The sequence below is a fragment of the Molossus molossus genome, unplaced genomic scaffold (assembly GCF_014108415.1).
Source record: "Molossus molossus isolate mMolMol1 unplaced genomic scaffold, mMolMol1.p scaffold_m16_p_7, whole genome shotgun sequence".
Taxonomy (NCBI): domain Eukaryota; kingdom Metazoa; phylum Chordata; class Mammalia; order Chiroptera; family Molossidae; genus Molossus; species Molossus molossus.
Genome location: NW_023425401.1, coordinates 104,422,766 through 104,447,182, shown reverse-complemented (window position 1 = coordinate 104,447,182; position 24,417 = coordinate 104,422,766). Strand labels below are relative to the sequence as shown.

Sequence of the window (24,417 nt, the reverse complement as noted above, 5' to 3'; positions counted from 1 at the left end):
TTCCCATGCTATTACCAACAGCAGACTCACTAAGTTCAAGATTATTTTTTGTAGTTTTTGTTGTTGTTCTCAGAATATACTACACAGAGCATATGAATTATTTTTTCATTTGGTTCTATTTTTGTTTAAAGTGAGTTTCCCCCCTTCTCTGTTGATTCAGTTTAATTTCTGAATGTGTAAACTGTGAACAAGGTTACCACAGCTGAATGCACATTCTTTTTAAATATCCATGAAGCAAGACCATATGTTATGCCATAAAATGTTTCAACAAGATTAAAAGGATTGAAAGCATGCATAGTATGTCCTGATCACAGCAGTATTAAATTCGAAATCAATAACATAAACATATCTGGAATACCTACCTATTTGTAAGTACTCTATAAGTCAAAGAAGAAACTACAAAGGAAATTAGAAAATATTTTGAATGGAATAAAAATGAAAACACAGCATATCAGAATTTGTGGAATGCAGTTAAAGCAGTGTTTAGCAAGAAACTGAAATGCTTTGATTAGAAAAGTGAAAATTTAAACTTAGTGGCCTAAGTTTCCACATCAAGAAGCTAAAGAAAAGGATAATCAAATCAAACCCAAATATGTGGGAGGAAAAAGAAAATAATAAAGACAAAACCAAAACTCAGTGAAATAGGAAATAGAAACACAATAGAGAAAACAATAAAAACAAAAGCTAGTTAGAAAAAATTATAAAAGTGATAAATCTCTAGGTATACTGTTATGACAATAAGAGAACACAAATTATAAATTCCAGGAATGGAATAAGGGACATTAATACAGATCCTACAGACATTAAAAGGGTAATGGAATATTATAGCAACTTTACGCCAATAAATTTGACAACTTGGGTGAAATGGACAAATTTCCTGACAGACAAAAACTAGTAAAATTGACACAAGAAGAAACAGAAAATATGTTATATGTTTAACGTATATGAAAATATATGTTAAATATATAATTAAAAACATTTCAATACTAGCCCAGCCAGTGTGGCTCAGTGGTTGAGAGTCGACCCATGCACCAGGAGGTCACTGGTTTGATTCCCAGTCAGGGCACATGCCCAGGTTGTGAGCCTGATCCCCAGTGGGGGGCATGCTGGAGGCGGCCAATCAGTGTTCTCTCTCATCAATGTTTCTATCTCTCTGTCCCTCTTCCTCTCTCTCTCAAATCAATAAAGAAAAATATATTTAAAAAAAAAGAACACATTTCAATACTAAATGCAATGCGGTAACCTGGATTGGATCCTAGAAAACATTAGTGGGAAAACTGGCAAAATTCATATAAAGTCTAGAATTTAAGTAATAGTATTTTACCAATGTTAACATTTTAGTTTTGAAAAATGTGCTATGTTAACATTATGGAAACTGGGTGAAGGGTATATAGGAACTGTCTTTACTATTTTGTCAACTTATATATTTTTTATTTTAAAATAAAATTTTATTTAAAATCAACAACAGTGCAAAAAATCCTGCTCCCCCCCAAAAAAAACTAGACCCAGATAGCATCACTGATTAATTTATCAAATTAATTTTATCAAAATTATTTTTAAAAATATTTTTCCCCAAATGACATATAGATTCAATGCAATCTCTGGCAAAGTTAAAATTGATTCTAAAATTATATACCCTACATGAACTCTTCCAGAAACTAGGAGAGGAGGAACATTTTTGAAACTTGATTTATTAAACCAGGATTTCTCTGGAACCAAAACCAGAGAAAGACACCATGGGGGAAAAAAACTACAGAACAATATCCCTCATGAACATAGATGCAAAAATTATTATTATTATTATTATTTTTTATCATCACCCGAGGACATTTTTCCATTTTTTGTTCAGGTAGAGTGGGAGGGAGAGAGAGGAAGAGAGAGAGAGAGAAACATCAATGTGAAAGGAACATACCGGGTGGCTGCCACCCGCACGACCGACCAGGGTCGGGGACAAACTGCAACCGAGGTACGTGCCCTTAGCGGGAACCGAACCCGGGTCTCTTGGGACCGCAGGCTGATGCTCTAACCGCTGAGCCAAACTGGCCAGGGCGCAAAAATTATTTTTAAAAATATTGTAAACAGCCCTGGCCGGTTTGGCTCAGTGGTTGGATAGTCGGCCTGTGGAACAGAGAGTCCCGGGCCAAAAAATATATATATGTTATAAACAGAATATAGCAATATAAGAAAAGGATGATACAGCATGATGAAGTAGAGCTTATCTTTGGAATTCACATGGCTGATTTAACATTCAAACATCAAATTAATTCACCATATTAACAGAATGAATGAGAAAACGATATAATTCAATACATGCATGCACACACACACACACACACACAGCACTTAACAAATTTTAATACCCAATCATGATAAAATTTCTGCAAACTAGAAATAAAAAGGACCTTCTTCAAGGTGGCAGGAGTCATCTCTGAAAAACTTATAGCTAAGAATGTACTTAATGGTGAGATACCCTAAGATTGAGAACAAAACAAGGAAGAATATCTGCTCTCACTGCTTTAAGTCAACACTGTTTGAAAGGTCTTAGCCAATGCAATAAGGCAAGTAAAAGAAGGCATAGAGATTAAAAATTAAGAAGTAAACCTATGCTTATTTGCAGAAAGCATGATCATCTATGTAGAAAAAAAAATTTTTAATCTACAGAAAAGCTACTCTAATAATTGAGTTGAGCAGGGTTGCAAAATACAAGATCAACATACAAGAATCAATTATATTTTTATATGCTAGCAGCCAAAAAAAAAAGTCATTGAAATGAAAAATACAGTATCAATTAAAACAGGACCTAAAATCATGAAATGCTAATGGACAAATTTAACATAATATGTTACTAGACCTGTATGTTGAAAACCGTAAAACATTATTGAGAGAAATTTAATAAAACTTAAGGAAACAGAGAAATACACCATGTTGATGGATCAGAACACTCAGTATTTTTAAGATGTGAGTTTTTCCCCAAATGACATATAGATTCAATGCAATCTCTGGCAAAGTTAAAATTGATTATAAAATAATATACGAATGACAGGACCTAATGTAACCTCATTTCAAGACTTGCTAGAAAGCTAACGTAATCAAACCACCATGGTTTTGGCATAAGGATAGACATACGGATGAATGAAACAGACTAGACAGTTCAAAAACAGAGCCACAGTTTTATGCTCAATTATTTTTTGGCGAGGTGCCAATGTAATTCCATGAGGGAAAAGAATCTTTTCAACAGTGGTCCTGAAACCCTTACGTGGGAAAAAATGAATCTTGCAATGTATCCCACTCCATACAAAATAAATAATTAAAGATTAATTTAGACTTAAATGCAGAAGCTAAAATTCACTGTTTTTCAGTGTTTCCTTGCAGCCGACCATCCTTCTGACCATCCAGTTGCCACAGCCTTATTTAACGCAGGTGTTCTAACCAGTTCTGGGATCTCAGAGGTCTGCTTATAGAGGTCACTCTGCTCCTTATCCCCTAATAATCCCACAGGCTCCATCTTCATTTTGGACAGAACAGATGGTGCTCAGAAAACCCATATAGCAGAAATATGCATCCCTCCTGTGGGCTGGCAATGAATGGGTAGAGAGCTGGGTGTAGACAGTCAATCCCAGTAGATTAAAGTAACAGAAGGGTCTGGCTAGAGTTGAGGCCAGTCGGACCCCCTGGCCCACATTTTAAGATAGCAGTGATTCTAATAATACCACGCACTCTGCTGGTCAGTTCTTTATATAATGCTTAAAGGGCATTTTTTTAATCCTCACTGGAAGACATTTTTCCATTTTTGTTCAGATAGAGTGGGAGGGGGAGAGAGAGAGAAATATCGATGTGAAAGGGACACATCGAGTGGCCACTTCCTGCACAACCACAACCACAACCCCAACTGGGGCCAGGGACAAACTGCAGCCGAGGTACCTGCCCTTAGCAGGAACCGAACCGGGGTCTCTCTGGACCGCCAGCGGAGGTTCTAACCGCTGAGCCAAACCGGCCAGGGCTAAAGGGCATTTTTAACACCGAAATCCAGAATAGTTCACATGCAGCGTTGGGTAAACACAGCGAGGCTTTCTTCAAGATGTCCTTTGGAGAATATATGCACAGAGATCGCGCAGAGCAGAGCGAGTGCCCCGTTTCTCTGTCTCCGCGCAAAGGCGTCTCCATGCCCAGGGAGGCCAGATCTGCCCGCGTGGTTCCCGCTCTGCGGGAAGAGCTAAGGGCACTGTTCGTGAAGCTGGGCTTGCCGCACGCCAGGCGCGGTACGCAGAGCTTCGCCTTCACGAGCGCGCGTGTCTCTGTTGCAGCTGTGAAGACGACCTCTCCGAGGACCGGGAGGAGCTCCTGCACGGGATTTCCGAGCTGGACATCAGCAACTCGGACTGCTTCCCGTCGCAGCTGCTCGTGCACGGGGCCTTGGCCTTTCCCCTGGGGCTAGACTCCTACCACGGCTGTGTCATAGCGGCTGCCCGCTACGGCCGCGGCCGGGTGGTCGTGATGGGCCACAAGGTGTTGTTCACTGTGGGGAAACTGGGCCCCTTCCTGCTCAACGCCGTGCGCTGGCTGGACGCGGGCCGCCGGGGCAAGATCGTGGTGCAGACGGAGCTGAGGACAATGAGCGGCCTGCTGGCCGTGGGGGGCATAGACACCAGCATCGAGCCGCACCTGACCAGTGACGCCAGCGTCTACTGCTTTGAGCCTGCGAGTGACGCGGGCGTGAAGGAGCTGCAGGAGTTTGTAGCCGAGGGCGGGGGGCTGTTTGTCGCAGCCCAAGCCTGGTGGTGGGCCTTCAAGAACCCCGGCGTGTCCCCTCTGGCTCGGTTCCCAGGAAACCTCCTCCTCAACCCCTTCGGCATCAGCATCACAAGCCAAAGCCTCAATCCAGGCCCCTTTCGTACTCCGAAAGCGGGAATCAGGACCTATCACTTCCGCTCCACCCTGGCCGAGTTCCAGGTGATAATGGGCAGGAAGAGAGGGAACGTGGAGAAGGGGTGGCTGGCGAAGCTGGGGCCGGATGGCGCGGCCTTCCTGCAGATCCCCGCGGAAGAGATCCCCGCCTACATGTCTGTGCACCGGCTCCTGAGGAAGCTGCTGAGTCGATACCGGCTCCCTGTGGCCACCCGAGAGAACCCCGTCATCAATGACTGCTGCAGGGGTGCTATGCTCTCCCTGGCCACTGGTCTGGCCCACTCGGGGAGTGACCTCTCTCTGTTAGTCCCAGAAATTGAAGACATGTACAGCAGCCCCTATCTGCGCCCCTCGGAATCTCCTATCACCGTTGAGGTCAACTGCAACAATCCAGGTGTGCAATGAGGGAGCTCAGTGTTGGGGGGTCTGGGGGCCTGGGGCATGATGAGGTAGCTCGTTTCAGGGACCCGATGACCTCCAGAAGGTCAGCTCCACCCTTTGCCATGCACTTCTAAGAAGATAGGGGTTGGGGCATTAGGTGATGTTTGCAAGAGTTGAGTCAGGGAGTGTGGAGGGGGAGAGACGCACAGAGCGCATGGAGGGGCGGTAGATGGAATCGGAGGAAAGGTAACATCTGCCCCGTGCTTCTGACAGGCACCCGATACTGCTGGATGAGCACCGGGCTGTACATACCTGGACGGCAAATTATAGAGGTCTCACTGCCTGAGGCCGCTGCCTCCGCTGACCTGAAGGTAAGGCCACACTCCATCTGCCCAGGAAACATGGAGCCCACGTGTTCTGGCTTTCACGGGGAGCATCTTACCTGATCCCCATAAAAACCCTATTGGCAGCACAGGGCATTTCCTTTTACCCCATTTTAAGGATGAGGCCACACAGGTGCAGCACAGCTGATTGATTGAAATGTATAGATCTGATACGTTTCAGAGCCCAGGACTCAAACCTACGACCTCCTCACCCTGAAGTTCTGTGCGTTTCACTGATGCCATAGAGTGGGGAACAGGAAGGTGTCCCGTGGAAGGCCCCTAGCACACAGTGGTATTCACAGACCTTGGTTCCCTTCCCTTCCCATACACATCTCCTGCTGTAGCACAAGGCCTCTCGGACTCCGGCTTCTTCCTGAGAGAAGCCAAAGACTATTCCTTGCTGGCCCCGTGCCCCTCAGCTCTGCCGCTTGCACATACACACACCCTAGTCACAAATTCAGGTGCCACACTGCTCTGTCTCCCTTGAGTGTCGCTGTGACAGTTAGGGCTTATTCTACACCTGCATTTATCCTAGAACTTGATTGGCATAAATCCTGGGAAATAATTCTAGGACTCCACCAAGGACAAGGAACAGGGGAGCCTTGGAGATCAGGAGGAACTGAATCAACCCTCCGCTACATCAGCCGGTCACACTGGCCCCTGCTGGGCCTCTTGAGTCAGCAGAGGGTTGGACCCCTTCCACCCCCTTACCAACACCAGAGTCCCTACCGTGGAACACCTGGTGCCCCTCACATCAGTGTCTCAACATCACCCTAGTGGAGCTGTTTGACTCCCCTGGGAGGAAGTTACACACGATTCGGTCCATACCACCCAAGGAATGATGCAATTTCATAGGTTTAGCATACATGGTTCATAGATGGGAGGAAGGCTGGGGTCATAAATCCCAGTGCCCTTCCTGTGCCCACCTCATGGGCGCTATCCCCTTCCACCGCACGTGCCCCAAGGTGACTCTGTGGGGGTGTCTCTGCTCCAGGTACAGATTGGCTGCCACACTGATGACCTGACCAGGGCCAGCAAATTGTTCCGAGGCCCACTGGTGATCAACCGGTGCTGCTTGGACAAGCCCACAAAATCAATCACCTGCCTCTGGGGTGGCCTCCTCTACATCATCGTGCCTCAGAACAGCAAGCTGGGCTCTGTGCCCGTCACTGTGAAGGGGGCGGTGCACGCTCCGTTCTACAAGCTGGGTGAGTGGGAGCCGTGGAGTGGGACCTGGGGACTGCAGAGTTGGGGGTGAAGAGGGCATTGGCGCAGCTTGGGGCAGGCAAAAAGAGACTCGGATTGGAGGAGGGAAGGAAGGTCCGGCTGTGAGGCCAAACCACATTCATGAGGACCTCAGAGAAGAAGGATGATGAAGGGGACATGGTTGTTCATGACTTTAGTGTTCTCCTCTTGGGGTTCAAGCTCTGTGTTTTAACCTAAAGGCTTTGGAAGAGGGAGTTTCAAGCCCATGGCCTCTCTTCTCAGGGGAGACATCCCAGGAGGAGTGGAAGAGGCGTCTCCAGGAGAATCCAGGTCCCTGGGGAGAGCTGGCAACAGACAACATCATCCTGACCGTGCCCACCGCCAACCTTCGAACCCTGGAGAATCCAGAGCCGCTGCTTCGCCTCTGGGACGAGGTGATGCAGGCTGTGGCACGGCTGGGGGCCGAGCCCTTCCCCTTGCGCCTGCCTCAGAGGATTGTGGCCGACGTGCAGATCTCAGTAGGTGGGTGCCCTGGTCGGAGAGCCCTCTGTGCCTGCTGCCCCCAAGGGACTTCCCTTCTGCAACAGCCTGCAGGGGGCAGCCATCAGGGTAAACATGCTCTTCTAGCAAGACATAAATGTTGTAATCCTTGCTATTTACATGAAAAGGTAAAAGTGTATTAAAAAAAAATAGACTCAGCAATTTCCTTTAACAAAAAATAGAAAAATGGGAAACTACCTAAATGTCCAACGATTGTGGAATGGGTAAGTAACGTATTCTGTGTACCCTCAATAGACATCGAGGAAGACATTTAAAGTGATTTTTTTTTTAATCCTCACCCGAGGACTTTTTTTTTTTTTTTTTTTTGCATTTATCTTCAGATAGAGCGGGAGGGAGGGAGGGAAGAAGAGAGAGAGTAACATCGACATGAGAGAGACACATCTAGCGGTTGCCACCCACACGACCCCAACCGGGGCCGGGAACAAACTGCAACTGAGTTACGTGCCCTTGGTGGGAACCAAACCCAGGTCTCCCTGGTCCTCGGGCCGACTTTTTAATTGCTGAGCCAAACCAGCCAGGGCTAAAGTGATATTTTGATGGCGTTTTACCAGTGGGCCAAGAGGCCGAAAAAATTGGGGGTGGGGGTGGGGGTCTATAGAAATTAAAGAGCCATGGACATCACTGTAGACCCTGGTTTTCTTGGCTTATGTAGAAGATCACTATTATGTCAAGGCGGGCAAACATATATCTAAATGAGAAGGGGGCCCAGCCGCTGTGGCTCAGTGGTTAAGCATCCACCCATGTACCAAGAGGTCGCCGGTTCCATGCCTGGTCAGGGCACATGCCCAGGTTGTGGGCCAAATCCCCAGTGGGGGGACATGCAGGAGGCAGCCAATTGATGTTCTCTCTCAGCGATGTTTATCTCGCTCCCTCTCTCTTCCTCTCTCTCTCAAATCAATAAAGAAAAAAAATGTATTTTATAAAAAATAAATACACGAGAAGGAGAATATCCTCAGTGAGTTACTGATCTTGAGGAAAGAGTATAATGACAGGTTCCCACGGACAGGTCATGCCCATCAACATAGAAAACGGAACAGTAGCATGAACAGCAGTTCGGGGGCCCCTCCCCTCCCGTAAGCACATACTGTCAGATCAGAGCGAGGATGAGTTTGAGGAAGAGGAGGGAGGCCCAGGAGGGTGTGGATTGGCCTTCTGAGCTGTATGGGATTCTGGAAGTCATCGGGGCTCCTGGGTGTCTGGGGAGGTACGAAACAGAGGAAAACTTTGTACAATGTGTGAGGAGCCCTCTAACCCTCCTCCCCCTCCTCTGTCTCGCAGGCTGGATGCATGCAGGGTACCCCATCATGTGCCACCTGGAGTCGGTGCAGGAGCTCATCAATGAGAAGCTCATCAGAACCAAGGGGCTGTGGGGCCCCGTCCATGAGCTCGGCCGCAACCAGCAGCGGCAGGAGTGGGAGTTCCCGCCACACACCACCGAGGCCACCTGCAACCTGTGGTGCGTTTACGTGCACGAAACGGTCTTGGGCATCCCTCGAGGCCGGGCCAACATCGCCCTGTGGCCCCCAGTTCGGGAGAAGAGAGTCAGGATCTACCTGAGCAAGGGGCCCAACGTGAAAAACTGGAATGCGTGGACAGCACTGGAAACATACTTACAGGTATACCAGGTGACAGCGGTGGGTGTGGGAACCTCCTGCGGGGATGCCGGAGCATCGTGGTCAGGCGGTAGTCTTGTAACCCGGGAGACGTCCCACTACACCTGTCTCCCATACTAGGTTTATGAGACCCCGACAAAGCCCACTTGTGACAGTCTTAATAGACATTGCCTCTCAGCACATCATTTTGCAGGACCCTAAGGGATTTAACTGCCCGCCCTCACCCCATGAACTCGAAGAGATGCATGAGATGAGATAGAAAGCATTGAGAAAGTGGAAACATGGTAGAGACACGTGTAGTGCTATAAATAGTCACTGTCACTGGCTTTAGACCCAGACTTAACTGAGATTGAAGCCAAACTATGCTATTTAATAGCTATCTAAAACCAAACAGCCCCCCACACCACACACACACACACACACACACACACACACACACAGATGAGAGAAGTCATCTTCTCATTATGACTTGGCTGTGCCTCAGTTTCCACCTTAAAGGCAATCCAAGAGTCCTCCGCGGCCTGGACAGGGAGGTTGCCTTCGCCTTGACTTTTCATTTAAACACCCCAGTTCTGCCGGAGTCCCCGGATTGTTTTCAGCTCACTGTGGAGAGTCTCATCACCTCAGGTTCTGGAGCTCTGTCACGTGCCAGGCACAGAATAGTCTGGCCTTCTACCTGCTCGAGGGCCTCTGCTCATGGCCACGGCCATGAGAATGACAGTAACACCGCTGGGGGACTCTGCATAAACCTGTCATAGGGGCCACTGCACCCCACGGTTCCTCATCTGTGAAATAAAGTTGAGGTTGTTTCAGGGAACTCCACACCCCAGCCGAACGGGCTGCTTCCGATGGCCTAGGATGGCTTTCTCTAAAATGATGCTTTATGTTTAAGTCTAGCTACCCACATATAGTCTTCTGCTTCTACCAGACTCATTTTTCCCCCCTAAAGGCCATTTTAGTTGCTTTGGAAATTGACAAAGACTTATAGTTAATGAGGATTCTGTCAGGACAGGACTAGGAGTTCCCCAAATACAGGGTTTTACTTCACAACTCTGGAAGATGTAAGGAGTTCTTTGCTTCAGCTCATTTAAAATCCCCGTGTAACATCCTATCGCCACTTCCACGAGCTAGTGAGATGTGTGAGTAATGATACCGGTGTAAACACTGACATGATCATGGCTGATGTGACCACAGCCACCACTTACTGAGTGTCTACTTTGTGTTGAGCACTGTGCTAGCTGAGAGGCCCTTTCTTAAGGTTTGAATATAAGCCCAGCCAGTGCGGCTCAGTGGATTGAGTGTCCTCCGGTGGACTGAGAGGTCCCAGTTCCATTCCCGGTCAGGGCACATGCCTGGGTTGCTGGCTCGAACCCCCACTAGGGGGCGTGCAAGAGACAGCTGATTGATGTTTCAATCTCTCTAAAAAATCAATAAAAACATATTTTAAGAAAACGGTTCAAATATGAGTATAGGGCACGGGGCCAGCAGGTGAAACAGAAGAGTCCATCATAGCCATGAAACTAGTGTTGAAGGGGTTCAGTGCAGAAATTAATCCATTTATCAGAGTGTTTGTTGAGTCTTCCTGTTGCTGACTCCCTGTCTCATCCTGCCTCCTCCCTCTCCTTGCAGCTCCAGGAAGCCTTTGGTTGGGAGCCCTTCATCCGTCTCTTCACTGAGTATCGGAACCAGACCAACTTGCCCACAGACAATGTGAACAAGATGAACCTGTGGGTGAAGATGTTCTCCCACCAAGTGCAGAAGAACCTGGCCCCCTTCTTTGAGGCCTGGGCCTGGCCGATCCAGAAGGAAGTGGCGACCAGCCTGGCCTATCTGCCTGAATGGAAGGAAAATATAATGAAATTGTACCTCCTCACACAGATGTAAGGAGTGCCCAGCGAGGTGGCAGGTAGAGAGGTGTGGGGAGGTAGGCAGAGACGGGGATTCACTCCTCGACCTCTGTCTCTTAGGGCACTGGCCTGTCCTCTGGGCTCACTGCCCCTGGTTGTGTCTCTAGAAAGTGGGTTAAGAACACAGTAAGAAAGGGGATCAGAATTTCGCAGGAGCAAGGCCCTCTGTTCTTGAGTTTGCTCCTCAGTTCTCAGCTGTCAGACTCACTCCTGACCCTGTTTGGGCCAGTTCTGAGAACCTTAGGCCTTGGTCACTGTCACAGCCACAGCCCACGGAGAGCGGTCCTTGTCCTGACATCCTGAGGACTCGCTGGGCTTCTATTGTTGATGAGTTGTTCCAAAAACCCTGCGCACAGAACCCCACTGAAACACAGATTTACCATGATTTATCATAGCTCCCTGAGGACTCTTATATTTTGTGTCTTGGGTAGTTTTTAAAGAGCTTTGAAAAGCAATCTGGTGAAATAGAGCCCATAGCTAGTGTTAGTTCTTGGGAAAATAATTTTATTTCAGTACTCCTGTGTATGAGATGATAAAAATTCCTTCCCCACAGGGTTGTCATAGAGACTCAGTCATTTTGAAGAGGTTTGTGAATACAGTGCATGCTGTGTAAGGAATTGCTTTATTTTATGCTGGTTCACAGGGTAGTGAGCTGACTGCTTCCCACAGCCTAAAGGTTAAGATCATCATGTCTCACACTTGACTCTCTGAGTCCAAATTCTGGTTCTTTCACCTGTTAGTTGTATGACTCTGGCAACTTCCTTAACTTCTCTGTGACTCAATTTCCTCATCCCTAAAACGGGCTCGATTTCATAGGATTATTGTGAGGATTACATTTTAGTGCCTCTAAAAGTGACTGGAACAGTAACTGGCAGTTAGTAGGTACAGAGAAAATGTTGGCTGCCATTATTATTATCTAATTAACGCACTGTCGTTGGAGAGCTAGGCTTCACTTTTAGATGGCTCTTACAGATGCAGTGTAATTAACCCCATGCTATCTTACTCTTCCTGCACCAGCCTCCAAGAGGAGTCTGGTGGGTTGCTCTATGATCTAAAGGAAGGGCTCTAAATTCACAGGGTTTTGCAAGTTCCTAGGGCTTGGTCTCTTTATTCAATTCCATTGTTCAGGTAGAATTCCTTCTCTGATTAAATCAAGAGTGGAAGTCACTTGAAAACCCAGAACAATTTCACGAGTGTGCTTGTCTTGAGCAAACAATGGGCATTGGGCTCAGTGTTGGTGTTTATATTTCCCAAGTGACGCAGATTTCTAAAACAGTCAAGAATTACTTACTAGTTGGGCAGATACGAGTTTCGAACATATAGACGTCTTTACTTTAGAACCAGAGAACTAGATATAGCCAACTCAAATTGCATCTAATTACAATGCATTCAAAGATTTTCAATTGTCTTCTGATCGTATTCAGAAGCTCTCATTTGTCTGTAGTTGCAGCTAGAGTTGGGGCTCTAGCATTGACATTGAGTACATCCAGCCAATTTTCCTTTAGCTCACTTCTTTTTATTTAGTTGTTTTAATACAGCATTATTAGAATTGGGTGGATGTGTAGATGATAAGATTTAAGCTAGATAATGTTTTTCCTTGGATTTGTTTTATCATGTCATTTCTTGACCATAGAATTATTTGCCCTTATTTCATGAATATCTCGGGGCTTTAAACATAGATGTTGAATAGTGTTCAACCTTTAAAATAATTGCTATCAATAAGTGGGGTGTTGCGTACGTGCCAGGTATTGGACTGGTTCCTTCATGTGGATTGTTTCATTGAATCTTCACAGTAATCTTATGAGATGGAAACTGACCACCCCCTTCTTAGGAATAAGCCAGCTGAACTTTATGGAGGACAAGTGAAGTGTAACCTAAGGCGACATGACTAACAAGTGATAGAGCTGGAATCTGAACCTGGGCATTCCGATTAGAGTTTGGGTATTAGTAACTACAGTGCTTTGAACAAATAAATGAGTCAATGAAGAAACCAACTAGCAAACAAAAGGGAACTTTATGTCCCTACCTGCCAGCACTTTGGCTACTTAGACTTGCCCCTCATCTAATTTTATCAGAACAAAAAAGTATCTTTGTTTATCCCAAATTCCAGTTCCAAGGAAGAATGTGAGGTAGGCTCCTTTAGTGCTTCCCAATAGACAGAGCTGGGATGATCCTTTTGGTGTCATCCAAGTCTTTTTAGGGTGCAGGTGATTCAGGGTTCAGTCCTTCCCACTAGCGCACCATGACAGAATTCTACTAGCTTATTGGGTTTTTAATAATGGGTTATTTTGGTAAAGTGCCTGTTTCCCCAAAGTCCCAGACATTGCATGTTCTCAGAAAGGAACTTAGATCCTTAGTTATTTAGGATAATATTTATTTCTGTTCTTGACCTCTTCTATCCATTTTTCAGCAGTATATCCCTGGGGATGTTTTAAAAATGTAAAATTATCCATGTCTCACATACCTTATTTAAAAGCTTCCAGTGTTACTTTGAATTTAAGATGATGAACTGAACATATAAGTTTACCTCCCCTCCCTCTCCAGGCCCCACTGAAATGGAAGTCAAAGAAAACAGAAGGCATTTGGTTATGAGTGAAGAAGACCTCAACACATTTCTGGAAGAGAGAAAGTGGATGAAGCATGAATAAGAATGAAAGAGTGAAGGTACCTTTCAGACAGAATATAAGCTGATCTGAACAACATAACCCCAGAGAGACTTGGGCACCTGAAATGTTTATCTACTAAAGAATTATACCAGTTGTAAAATTGAACCCCATCCCATTCTACCCCATCCCTTGTGCATAGAACACAGGCAGTCAGCTATTGGTACCAGTGAAAAATCTGTTGTTGCTGTTATTGTTGTTGTGGTTGTGGTTTATATAAAGAAATTGAATAAACTGCCTAGGGAGAGGTAGGAGTTGGTGCTCCAGAATGAAATTTCTCTTTTTGTGGAATTAAGTGAACCCCTAGCCTATCAGCTAATTCTCCACTGACAGTTGAGACCCCCTAGATTTATTCAAGTAACCAAGTGTTTCCAGTCATAGTAGAGACTTACTGGAAAAAAAAACAAAACAAAACAGACCAAGCCATACAATGGCAGAGGAAACCCATACCAACTCCTACAAAAGTCAAGTTATATCAATGCTTAAATGCAAATGGTCAGCGAGCAATTCCCAGACATTGAGCACTGGGTGGGAGGGTGGGAGGAAGGACCAGGGAATGGGCATGTAAGTAAAAATTACCAATTAGAGTGAGAAGATTTGAAAACTACAACCAATTCTGGAGGAAACAAAGTTAAAATGGAATAAGTAACTTTAAAACCTAGCTAGAACTTCAGAGAGCTCTGAGGTATATTTGTAAGATGAAAACAGGATGCTACAAAGAAAGGAAAATCTCTGATAATAAGGAGAGCCCTTTGAAAGTGAAATGAGATTGAATAAAGTTGAGGGAATCTCCCTAGATATAGAGGAAAAAGAAATAGTGGAAAATATGAAGAAAGGAAAGAGATCTAGACAATCAGTAGCTAACCATGAGGGGTTTTTGGAAGAGAAAATAGAAAAAATTCTTGAACAGAAAGAACTAGGTCTCCAGATTGAGGGGATCCCGATAAAACCTACATCGAGACACAATCCTGTGAAATTTTGAAATATTAAGGATAGAGAGAAGACATTAAAAGTGCCCAGAGCAAAAATAAAGTTAGGTCATCATAATTAGCTCAGCTAAAAAGGGATGAGATATAGACTGGCAGCAGATTTTTCATCAGCAACACTGAAAGCTAGAAACCAATGGAGCAGTGTCTCCGCTTATCACAAAAATTTTGTACTCAGAATTCCGTAGCAAACCAAGCTGTTGAGTCCAGTCAAAATAAAGGTATTTTCTGACATGCAAGTTTTCAGAAAGTCTACCTTCTCTGCACCCTTACTGAGGGAGTACCTTGAGGAAATTCTCCAGCAAAATGAGGATGAGAACTGGGAAAGATGAAGAAACGGAATCTGGGAAATGATGGACCTCACCCAGGATGTGTCACTCCAGAGTGTCACATAACCAACAAGATGTCTCACCTTAGAGTGACAGTTATCCAACAGGACTCTCATTCTAGAATGACAGTCAGTTATCTAGCAGACTGACCCAGTTCAGACGACAGCACACACAGTCTCAGGCTCCCTGAGAAGCTGGACTGTTTGAGAATGTGGAGAAACATACATTCTTTAGCCAACAAGAGAAAACAAAACAAATATGTCAAGAGATATAAATTCATTTCTGAAACAACAACAGAAAATACGCGTGGAATGTAAAAAGATACTCAATTTGACATTGGCGGTAGGTATATTTCCTTTCAAGTGGCACAGATATGACATTGGATGCATATGGAAAAAAATGTCCAAGCTTCTCCATGGCTCTCAGTAAACAGTATTTACATAGCAAAAATAATGTACATGCTATTTAGTTCTGATCAGCCTATAGACAAAACCTGAAAGGCTTAAGTGTTTATTCAGAAATGAAATTGATAGTAATTAATCTTGACATGTTAAGGGAAAAGAGCAGAAAGAAGGTGAAAATTAGCTGTGGAAAGAGGTGGAAGAAAGAGTTAGGGCTACTTGTATATCTAAAGTGGGGATGAAAAAAGTCTACAGTTAATGGAACAAGAACTGGAGGATTGGTATGCTGTTCGAAGCTATAAATTAAACCAATAGAAGTATTAAAATGATATCAAAAATTTGGGGAAAGATAGGCAAAGGTAACAGGATAGTGTAAGTTAAATCCTTATCTTTTGTAATGGTGTATTATTAAAGAGTGTCTAAAGTTAATAAGCCAAGAAATTATTGTTCAAACATATTATTTAATGTTAGGAAGTTAGTTAACAGAAGATCTAAAAATAGAAATTGTTAAATGCATTGCCTCTAGGGGATGGGACTAGGGTTAAAAAGGGTGGGGTGGGGAACTGTGTTTTTCATTTCAAGTCCTCTGTACTATTTAATTTTTTACCTTGTGCATGTATTACTTTGAAAAATTTTTAATAAACTCAAATAAAAATCCTTCAGTGACTTCATATCAACGAAGGTACAGTCCAACCAAAATTCTTAACATGGCTTACAAGGTGCTCAAGTGTTTGTATTTCCCGTGTGTCCTGGCTCATCATATTATCACATTACTCTCTAGGTCTAGCTACACTTAATATCCTCCAACTATTCAAACACACTTCACCTCATTTCTGCAGGTATTCCACAAAAACAAAGCCTGCCCCTGATCTCACCGTGGGTCTAATGACAAAGCTTATTGTCTAGTAGGTTTTCAATATTTGTTGGATGAATGAAGGCACAATTGGGTATTGCGTAAAGATTGCCAACTAGTGTTCTTTCCCAAGAAGGCACATAATATTTGTTCCTATTCCAATATCATTTCAAGTCCATATGGAGCTGTAGGCCTTCCTGTACTCCGATTCATTGGACAGTGTTATTAAGTTTCAGTCTTACATGAGGCCAACTGGTGTCAGAGGAGGTCTATCCATATGTCAGTCTCCTTGGTATATTCTTTGCCACTTTGCCTGAACATCATAATCTGTTGTCAGCTTCTCCCTCTCCCCGCTTTTTGGGAGAAACAGTCAACTATCTAGTGGAAATCTTCAGGTTGTCAGGTTTCTTGTGTCCTGCTATTCCTTGGTGGCTGTTTTTTCTCCGTTAGTTTACTGTTTTCTATTATCTAAATCCCAATAACCAGAGCTCTAATGAGTATTATTAGCCTTGAAGCCAATCTTTAACAGTTGCATTTATTGAAATTCCTTCTGATCTCTTCTTCCTAAGATTAATCTCTGATATATCTCATCCTTAAACCAATGTCCCTACCTTGGGTCACAACCTCACCTAATGTATGAATTTAATAGGCCAATAGCTAACCAGATATGGCCGTAGATGTTGACTATTTTTACCAACAAAAGTAACACCTTTCAAGACTACATATGTGTTTTATTCTTTTAAAACTTTTGCACCCACTTGGCTTCCACCTTGAAATGGATTTCCATCTTTGATCCACACATTGGAGTTAGTCTTCCAAGTGTGGTAAAGAATTTGAGGGTGATCCTCAACTTTTCAGAGATCCTCTAACTACATGTGTACACAATTCCACATCTAATTCAAGAGAGATATAGAAATGTTATTTATGCATTTGGATTCTCGTGCATTGAAAAGCTATAAAGAAGCATTTCGATAGGAAAGCTTGGGCAGTCTATTACCAATGTTCTAGTCTCATGTCAGGTGGTTGATTTAATAGGTGTTCATTATTTGAGAAATAAATGAATGAGTAAATTAAAAACAAGCCAGGCATTGACAAGTGATGACAGTGTCAGGAACCAAGGTTTATGTTAATACAAATATATGCACGTGAGGGCCATTAAAAAGTTACTTTTGGCTCTGGCCGGTTTTGCTCAGTGGTTAGAGTATTAGCGCGTGTACCAAAGGGTAGAGGATTCGACTCTGGTGAAGGGCACATGCCTGGGTTGCAGGTTCAATCCCCAGCCCAGGTTGGGGTTGTATGGGAGGCAACTAATTGATATCTCACAGTGATGTCTCTGTCTGTCTCTCTCTCTCTCTCTCTCTCTCTCTCTCTCCTCCCTCCTTCTCTTTCTTTCACTCTCTCTAAAAAGTCAATGGAACCCTGGCTGGTTTGGCTCAGCAGTTAGAGTGTCAGCCCATGGACCAGAGAGTCCAGGGTTCAGTTCCCGCTAAGGGCACGTACCTCAGTTGCAGTTTGTCCCAAGCCCCAGCTGGGGTTGTGTGGGTGGCAACCAGTCGCTGTGTCTTTCTCACATCAATGTTTCTCTCTCTTTTCCTCCCTCTCTCCCACTCTATCTGAAGATAAATTTAAAAATGTTCTTGGGTGAGGATTAAAAAAAAAAAAAAAAAAGTCAATGGAAAAATATCCCCAGGTGAGAATTAACAACAAAAAGTTACTGTTGTTTATCTGCACTATATAAGAACTTTTAAACATATGTACATGTATATACTAAAATTTTCTTTGCATAAACTACCTAAATTTTGACATAAAATTCACTTTCACAGATTGCCAAAATTAATTAGCATAATTTGAGATCTGAGAGAGTGCTGAAGGGGTAGGAGAGGAGAAGGCAAAATGATCAAATGCTCAATATAAAAATGAGTCCAGAGGTCCAGAAGAGACCCCACAGATAGAAGACCATCCCCTTTCAACACAACCTGTAGTCCAAGACCCAAGTATCTAAATCAGCCTATACCTATGCCTACTCCTCTTGTCTGTGAAGTGTCTGCTTTATTTAAAAAAATTTTTTCTTTATTGATTTTAGAGAGGAAGGGAGGAGGAGAAAGACAGAAACACCAATGAGAGAGAACATTGATTGGTTGCCTCCTGCATGCCCCCCACTGGGGATTTGGCCTACAACCTGGGCATGTGCCCTAACTCAGAATCGAACTGGCGACCTCTTGGTACATGGGTCGATGCTTAACCACTGAGCCACACCAACCGGGCAACTGTCTGTGCTTTAAACAGAAGCCAAAGACCTGGAAAAAGACCACAAACTCCTTCCTTGCCCTCCATCAAGGTAATTAGAGGTGCGGGAAGGAATTTCAGCTTTTTTTTTTTAATTAATTTATTTTTGCTACAGATGTTTCTCCTTTTCCCCCCACTGATTCCCCCCTCCCTCTCCCTCCCCGCCCTGTCCCCAGCCTTATTGTCCATGCCCATTGTTCATGTATACATGTATATAACTTCTGTGATTTATCTCCCCCCCCCCTCCTTCTGGGGATTGTCAGTCTGTACCAAACTTCCATGTCTCTGGGACTACCCCATTCCTCAGACTGTTCTGTTCATTATATTCCACAAATAAGTGAGATCATATGATACTTGTCTTTCTCTGCTTGGCTTATTTCGCTTAGGATAATACTTTCAAGGTCCCTCCATGTTGTCTCAAAGGATAGAGATCTTTTTTTCTTACAGCTGCATAGTACTCCATTGTGTACATGTACCACTGCTTTTTGATCCATTCGTCTACTGATGGACACTTGGGCTGTTTCCAGATCTTAGCTATTGTAAATAGTGCTGCTATGAACATGGGGGTACATATATTCTTTCTGATTGGTGTATCAGGCTTCTTAGGGTATATTCCTAGAAGTGGGATCACTGGGTCAAATGGAAGTTCAATTTTTAATTTTTTGAGGTAACATGACATTGTTTTCCATAGTGGCTGCACCAGTCTGCATTCCCACCAGCAGTGTACTAGAGTCCCCTTTTCTCCACACCCTCATCAACACTTGTTGTTTGATGATTTGTTGATGGCGGCCATTCTGACAGGTGTGAGGTGATACCTCATTGTTGTTTTAATTTGCATCTCTCTGATGATTGGTGATGTTGAGCATTTCTTCATATGTCTCTTAGCCATTTGTATGTTCTGTTTGGAGAGGTGTCTATTTAGCTCCTCTGCCCATTTTTTAATTGGGTTCTTTGTCTTCCTTTTGTGGAGTTGTATGAGCACTCTATATGTATTGGAAATTAACCCCTTATCTGATACATCATTGGCAATTATGCTCTCCCATACAGTGGGTTGCTTTTCCATTTTGATGATTGAATCTTTTGCTGTGCAGAAGCTTATGAGATTAATGTAGTCCCATGTGTTCATTTTCTCCTTTGTTTCTGTTGCCTTAGGTGATATCAGTGAAAATTCTGCTGTGTATGATGTCCAAAATTTTATTGCCTACAGTTTCTTCTAGGATTTTTATGGATTCATGAGTCACATTTAAGTTTTTTATCCATTTTGAGTTTATTCTAGTGTAGGATGTAAGTTGATGGTCTAGTTTCATTTTTTTGCCTGTAGCTGTCCAGTTTTCCCAACACCATTTATTAAAGAGGCTGTCTTTACTCCACTTTATACTCTTGCCACCTTTGTCAAATATTAATTGAGCATATCACCTTGGGTCTATTTCTGGGTTCTCTGTTCTGTTCCACTGGTCTATATGCCTGTTCTTGTGCCAGTACCAGGCTGTTTTGATTACAGTGGCTTTGTAGTATAACCTGAAATCTGGTAATGTGATCCCTCCAACTTTGTTTTTCTTTTTCATGATTGCTGTGGCTATTTGAGGTCTTTTTTGGTTCCATATGAACTTTTGAAGTATTTGTTTTAGTTCTGTGAAGTATGTCGTTGGTATTTTGATGGGGATTGCATTGAATCTATAGATTGCTTTGGGTAGTGTGGACATTTAATGATATTAATTCTTCCAATCTATGAACAAGGTATGTGCTTCCACTTTTTTATATCTTCCTCTAATTCTTTTTTCAATGACCTGTAGTTTTCTGCGAACAGGTCATTTATTTCTTTGGTTAAGTTTATTCCTAGGTATCTTAATTTTTTTTCCACAATGGTAAATGGGATTTTTTTTAAGTTTCTCTTTCTGTGAGTTCATCATTGATGTATAAGAATGCCATTGATTTCTTGACATTAATTTTGTATCCTGCTACTTTGCCAAATTCATTTATTAAGTTCAGTAAATTTTTGATGGATTCTTTGGGGTTTTCTACGTATAGTATCATGTCATCTGTGAATAATGACATTTTCACTTCCTCCTTTCCAATTTGAATCTCTTCCTGTATGATTGTTGTGGCTAAGAGCTCCAGTACTATGTTAAATAAGAGCGGCGAAAGTGGGCATCCTTGTCTTGTTCCTGTTCTTAAGGGAAATGCTTTTAGTTTTTGTCCATTGAGTATGATGTGATGTTGGCTGTAGGTCTTTCATATATGGCCTTTATTATGTGGAGGTATGATCCCTTTATTCCCAGATTGCTGAGCGTTTTTATCAGAAATGGGTGCTGGATTTTGTCAAATGCATTTTCAGTGTCTATTGATATGATCATATGATTTTTAACTTTCATTTTGTTTATGTGGTGTATCACATTTATTGATTTGCGAATACTGTACCAGCCTTCCATCCCTGGCATAAATCCCACTTGGTCATGGTGAATGATTTTTTTGATGTATTGCTGGATCTGATTCACTAGTATTTTGTTGAGGATTTTGGCATCTATGTTCATCAGGGATATTGGCTTGTAGTTTTCTTTCTTTGTAGTGTCTTTTTCTGGTTTTGGAATTAGAATTATGCTGGCCTCGTAAAACGAGTTTGGAAGTTTTCCTTCTTCTTAAATTTTTTGAAATAGTTTGAGGAGAATGGGTATTAGTTTTTCTTTGGATGTTCAGTAAAATTCCCCCGTGAAGCTGTCCGGGCCTGGGCTTTTGTTTGTTGGGAGAATCTTGATTACATCTTCAATGTCTTTTGTTGCTATTGGTCTGTTCAAATTTTCTATCTCTTCCTGGTTCAGTTTTGGGAGACTATGTGTTTCTAGAAATTTGTCCATTTTGCTTAGATTGTCGAATTTGTTGCCGTATAATTGTTCATAATATTTGTTCACAATCTTTTGTATTTCTGTGGTGTCAGTTATTATTTCTCCTCTTTCATTTCTGATTTTGTGTATTTGGGTTCTCTCTCCTTATTTCCTGGTGAGTCTAGCTAAGGGTCCATCAATCTTATTTATCTTTTCAAAGAACCAGCTCTTTGTTTCATTGATCCTTTGAATTTTTTTTTTTTTTTGGTCTCCATGTCATTTATTTCTGCTCTAATCTTTACTATTTCCTTTCTTCTACTTGCTCTGGGATTTTCTTTTTGTTTGCTTTCTAGTTCTTTAAGTTGTGAGGTTAGATAGTCTATTAGAAATTTTTCTTGCTTCTTGAGGTAGGCCTGTAGTGCTATGAACTTCCCTCTCAGAACTGCTTTTGCTGCATCCCATAGATTTTGTTGTTGTGTTCATTTTCACTGATTTCCAGGAAGTTTTTAATTTTTTCCTTGATCTTCATGGTAACCCATTCATTGTTCAATAACATGCTATTTAGCCTCCATGTTTTCAAATGTCTTTGCATGTTCTTGTTGCAAATGATTTCTAGTTTCATGCCATTGTGATCTGAGAAGATGCTTGATATGATTTCAATCTTCTTGAACTTGCAGAGACTTAGTTTCTGCCCTAACATGACCCTAACATGTGGTCTATCTTTGAGAATGTCCCATGTGCACTTGAGAAGAATGTGAATTCTGCAGTTTTGGGGTGTAATTCTCATTAGATATCTATTAAATCCATTTGATCTAACACTTCATTTAAAGTCTGTGTTTCCTTGTTAATTTTTCGTTTAGAAGATCTATCCAGTGATGCCAACAGGGTATTGAAGTCCCCTGCTATGATTGTATTGCTGTTGATTTCTCCTTTGAAGTCCTCCAAAATATTTTTAATATATGTTGGTGCTCCTGTATTAGGTGCATATATGTTTACCAAGGTTATATCTTCCTGTTGGATAGATCCTTTCAATATTATGTAGTGGCCTTCTTTGTCTCTAGTTATGGCCTTAATTTTGAAATCTACTTTATCAGATATGAGTATTGCTACTCCAGCTTTTTTTCCCCTTTTGTTTGCTGAAAGATTTTTTTCCATTCCTTCACTTTCAACCTATGTGAGTCTTTTGTTGTGAGGTGGGTTTCTTGTAAACAACATATATGTGAGTCATGCTTTTTTATCCAGTCAGCTACTCTGTGTCTTTTTATCAGAGCATTCAAACCATTCACATTTAAGGTGATAATTGATATATACTTATTTATTGCCATTTTTGTTTAGTGTGGTTCTACTTTTCTTCCTATTTCTTCTACTAATTACAGCAGTCCTTTTAGCATATCTTGCAGTGCTGGTTTGGTGTTAATATATTCCCTTATAGCCTTTTTTTTTGGTCTGGAAAGCTCTTTATTTGACCTTCTGTTTTGAATGATAGCCTTGCTGGATAGAGTAGTCTTGGATTCAGATTCTTGTTTTTCATGACCTTGATTATTTCATGCCACTTCCTTCTGGCCTGTAGTGTTTCTGTTTACATTTGTAGTGGGGGAAATTATGTTGTTGGTACCAAAAGACTAGGAACTTCCACACATTCTTTCTCTGCAGGAATTTTGTCATAAAGATATTTGATCTTCCATGACTCCTAATCCCCACACACTAGCACCTCTGGCGTCTTGCTATCTGCAACCGTTATAGGGTTATGTGTGAAGAACATAAACTACACTGGTGTGGGTGCAGTGATAAGAAATTGGATGTCTTGTGTGCCTACCGAGGGGGTCTGATATTTCAGAGCCAGAGAAAAAACATCCACTCTCAGCCTTGGGCTAAGTCAGTTCCACTGGTGTCCAAACAATGGAAGTCTTCGTTACAAAACCCAAACTTGATGTTTAACCTGGGGAGGGAAGGAGTTTAGAAATGTAAGAAGACCCCTCCCTTGTTCCTTACTGGGGAAGAGAGCTTCAGCATGGCTCTCTCTGGAGTGGCAGCAATAGGTTCCAGGACATGGCCTGTGATTGGAATATTATCGGCTCCTAGAAAGTATGTTCCACATACTTATGATGCAAAAAGAAAATACAGGCCCAGGTTAATTACACAAATACACCAAAGGAGAATATAAAAGTTTATTTGTTTTTAATCCTCACTTGAGGGTTATTTTTCAATTGGTTTTTAGATAGAGTGGAAGGGAAGGAGCGAGGGGGAGAGAGAGAGAGAGAGAGAGAGAGAGAGAGAGAGAGAGAGAGAGAGAGAGATATGTAAGACAGACATGAGAAAGACATATAGATTTGTTGCGTTCTGCGTGGGAGATCAAACCTGCAACCCAGGTACATGCCCTTGACTGGAATCAAACTCAAGACTCTTTGGTCCAAAGGCCAACACTCTAACTGCTGAAGCAAACGAGCCAGGGCTGAAAGTTTTTATAACTCTGAACTAGGGCTGGCCACCTATCAAGAGAAGCAGCAAACTTCAACTGCATTGCTTTAAATAACTAGACAGGCAGGAACTTGTCCTTAGTGATGGACCATGCTATAGTTTGAATAAAGGTTATCATACACATATTTAAGAATGAAAAATGTAGTGACTGAGTCTTTCATCAATATTCTCAAGTTAATGACTTTGCTCTTTATTCTTACAACACAATTGTAACAAGTACCCTTGAGCATTTTAATCGTTAGGAGATACAATTATAGCAGCACTTGTGTTAGCCTGGACCTTCAAGAGGCGGAAGCCAAGATGAGCTCAAGTGTGCTGGGAGAGCCATCAGACTGTGATACGGGTCTAACCCTTGGGAAGGAGAGAGCAAAGGGACGAAAGGCCTCCACTGCAGTGCAGGTCTCAGCAAGTTTGGTCAAGGCCAATGGGGAGTCCTTAAGACAAAGCCGTCCATCAGAAGAGTCCCATGTCTCCCAGGAACAGGCCTACCTTAGTACCCCCACCACACGTCATCACTGGCCAGGAGAAGCCCCTGGGCAGCTTGGTCTTGGCGCCCAGGATTCCCTAGCCACCAGCTGGGGCTGTCTATCAATTACAAACCCACTCCCTGCTTTTAGAGATCAGAGCAGACCATTTTCGTGGCCAC

At 42.9% G+C, this 24,417-nt stretch overlaps 1 protein-coding gene across 2 annotated transcripts in view; it reads left to right on the top strand.

The window, feature by feature from the left end:
• TCAF1 (TRPM8 channel associated factor 1) overlaps positions 1–14,138 on the top strand; it is a 36,262-nt gene extending 22,124 nt beyond the window's left edge. For both annotated transcript variants that reach the window (XM_036246774.1, XM_036246775.1), the window contains exons 3-9: positions 4,305–5,299; positions 5,560–5,657; positions 6,664–6,877; positions 7,158–7,397; positions 8,715–9,052; positions 10,679–10,929; positions 13,501–14,138. In XM_036246774.1, the coding sequence (XP_036102667.1) occupies positions 4,305–5,299; positions 5,560–5,657; positions 6,664–6,877; positions 7,158–7,397; positions 8,715–9,052; positions 10,679–10,929; positions 13,501–13,510 (2,146 nt within the window). In that variant the 3' untranslated portion in view covers positions 13,511–14,138. The remainder of the gene's footprint in view (positions 1–4,304; positions 5,300–5,559; positions 5,658–6,663; positions 6,878–7,157; positions 7,398–8,714; positions 9,053–10,678; positions 10,930–13,500) is intronic.
• Positions 14,139–24,417: the final 10,279 nt, after the last annotated feature.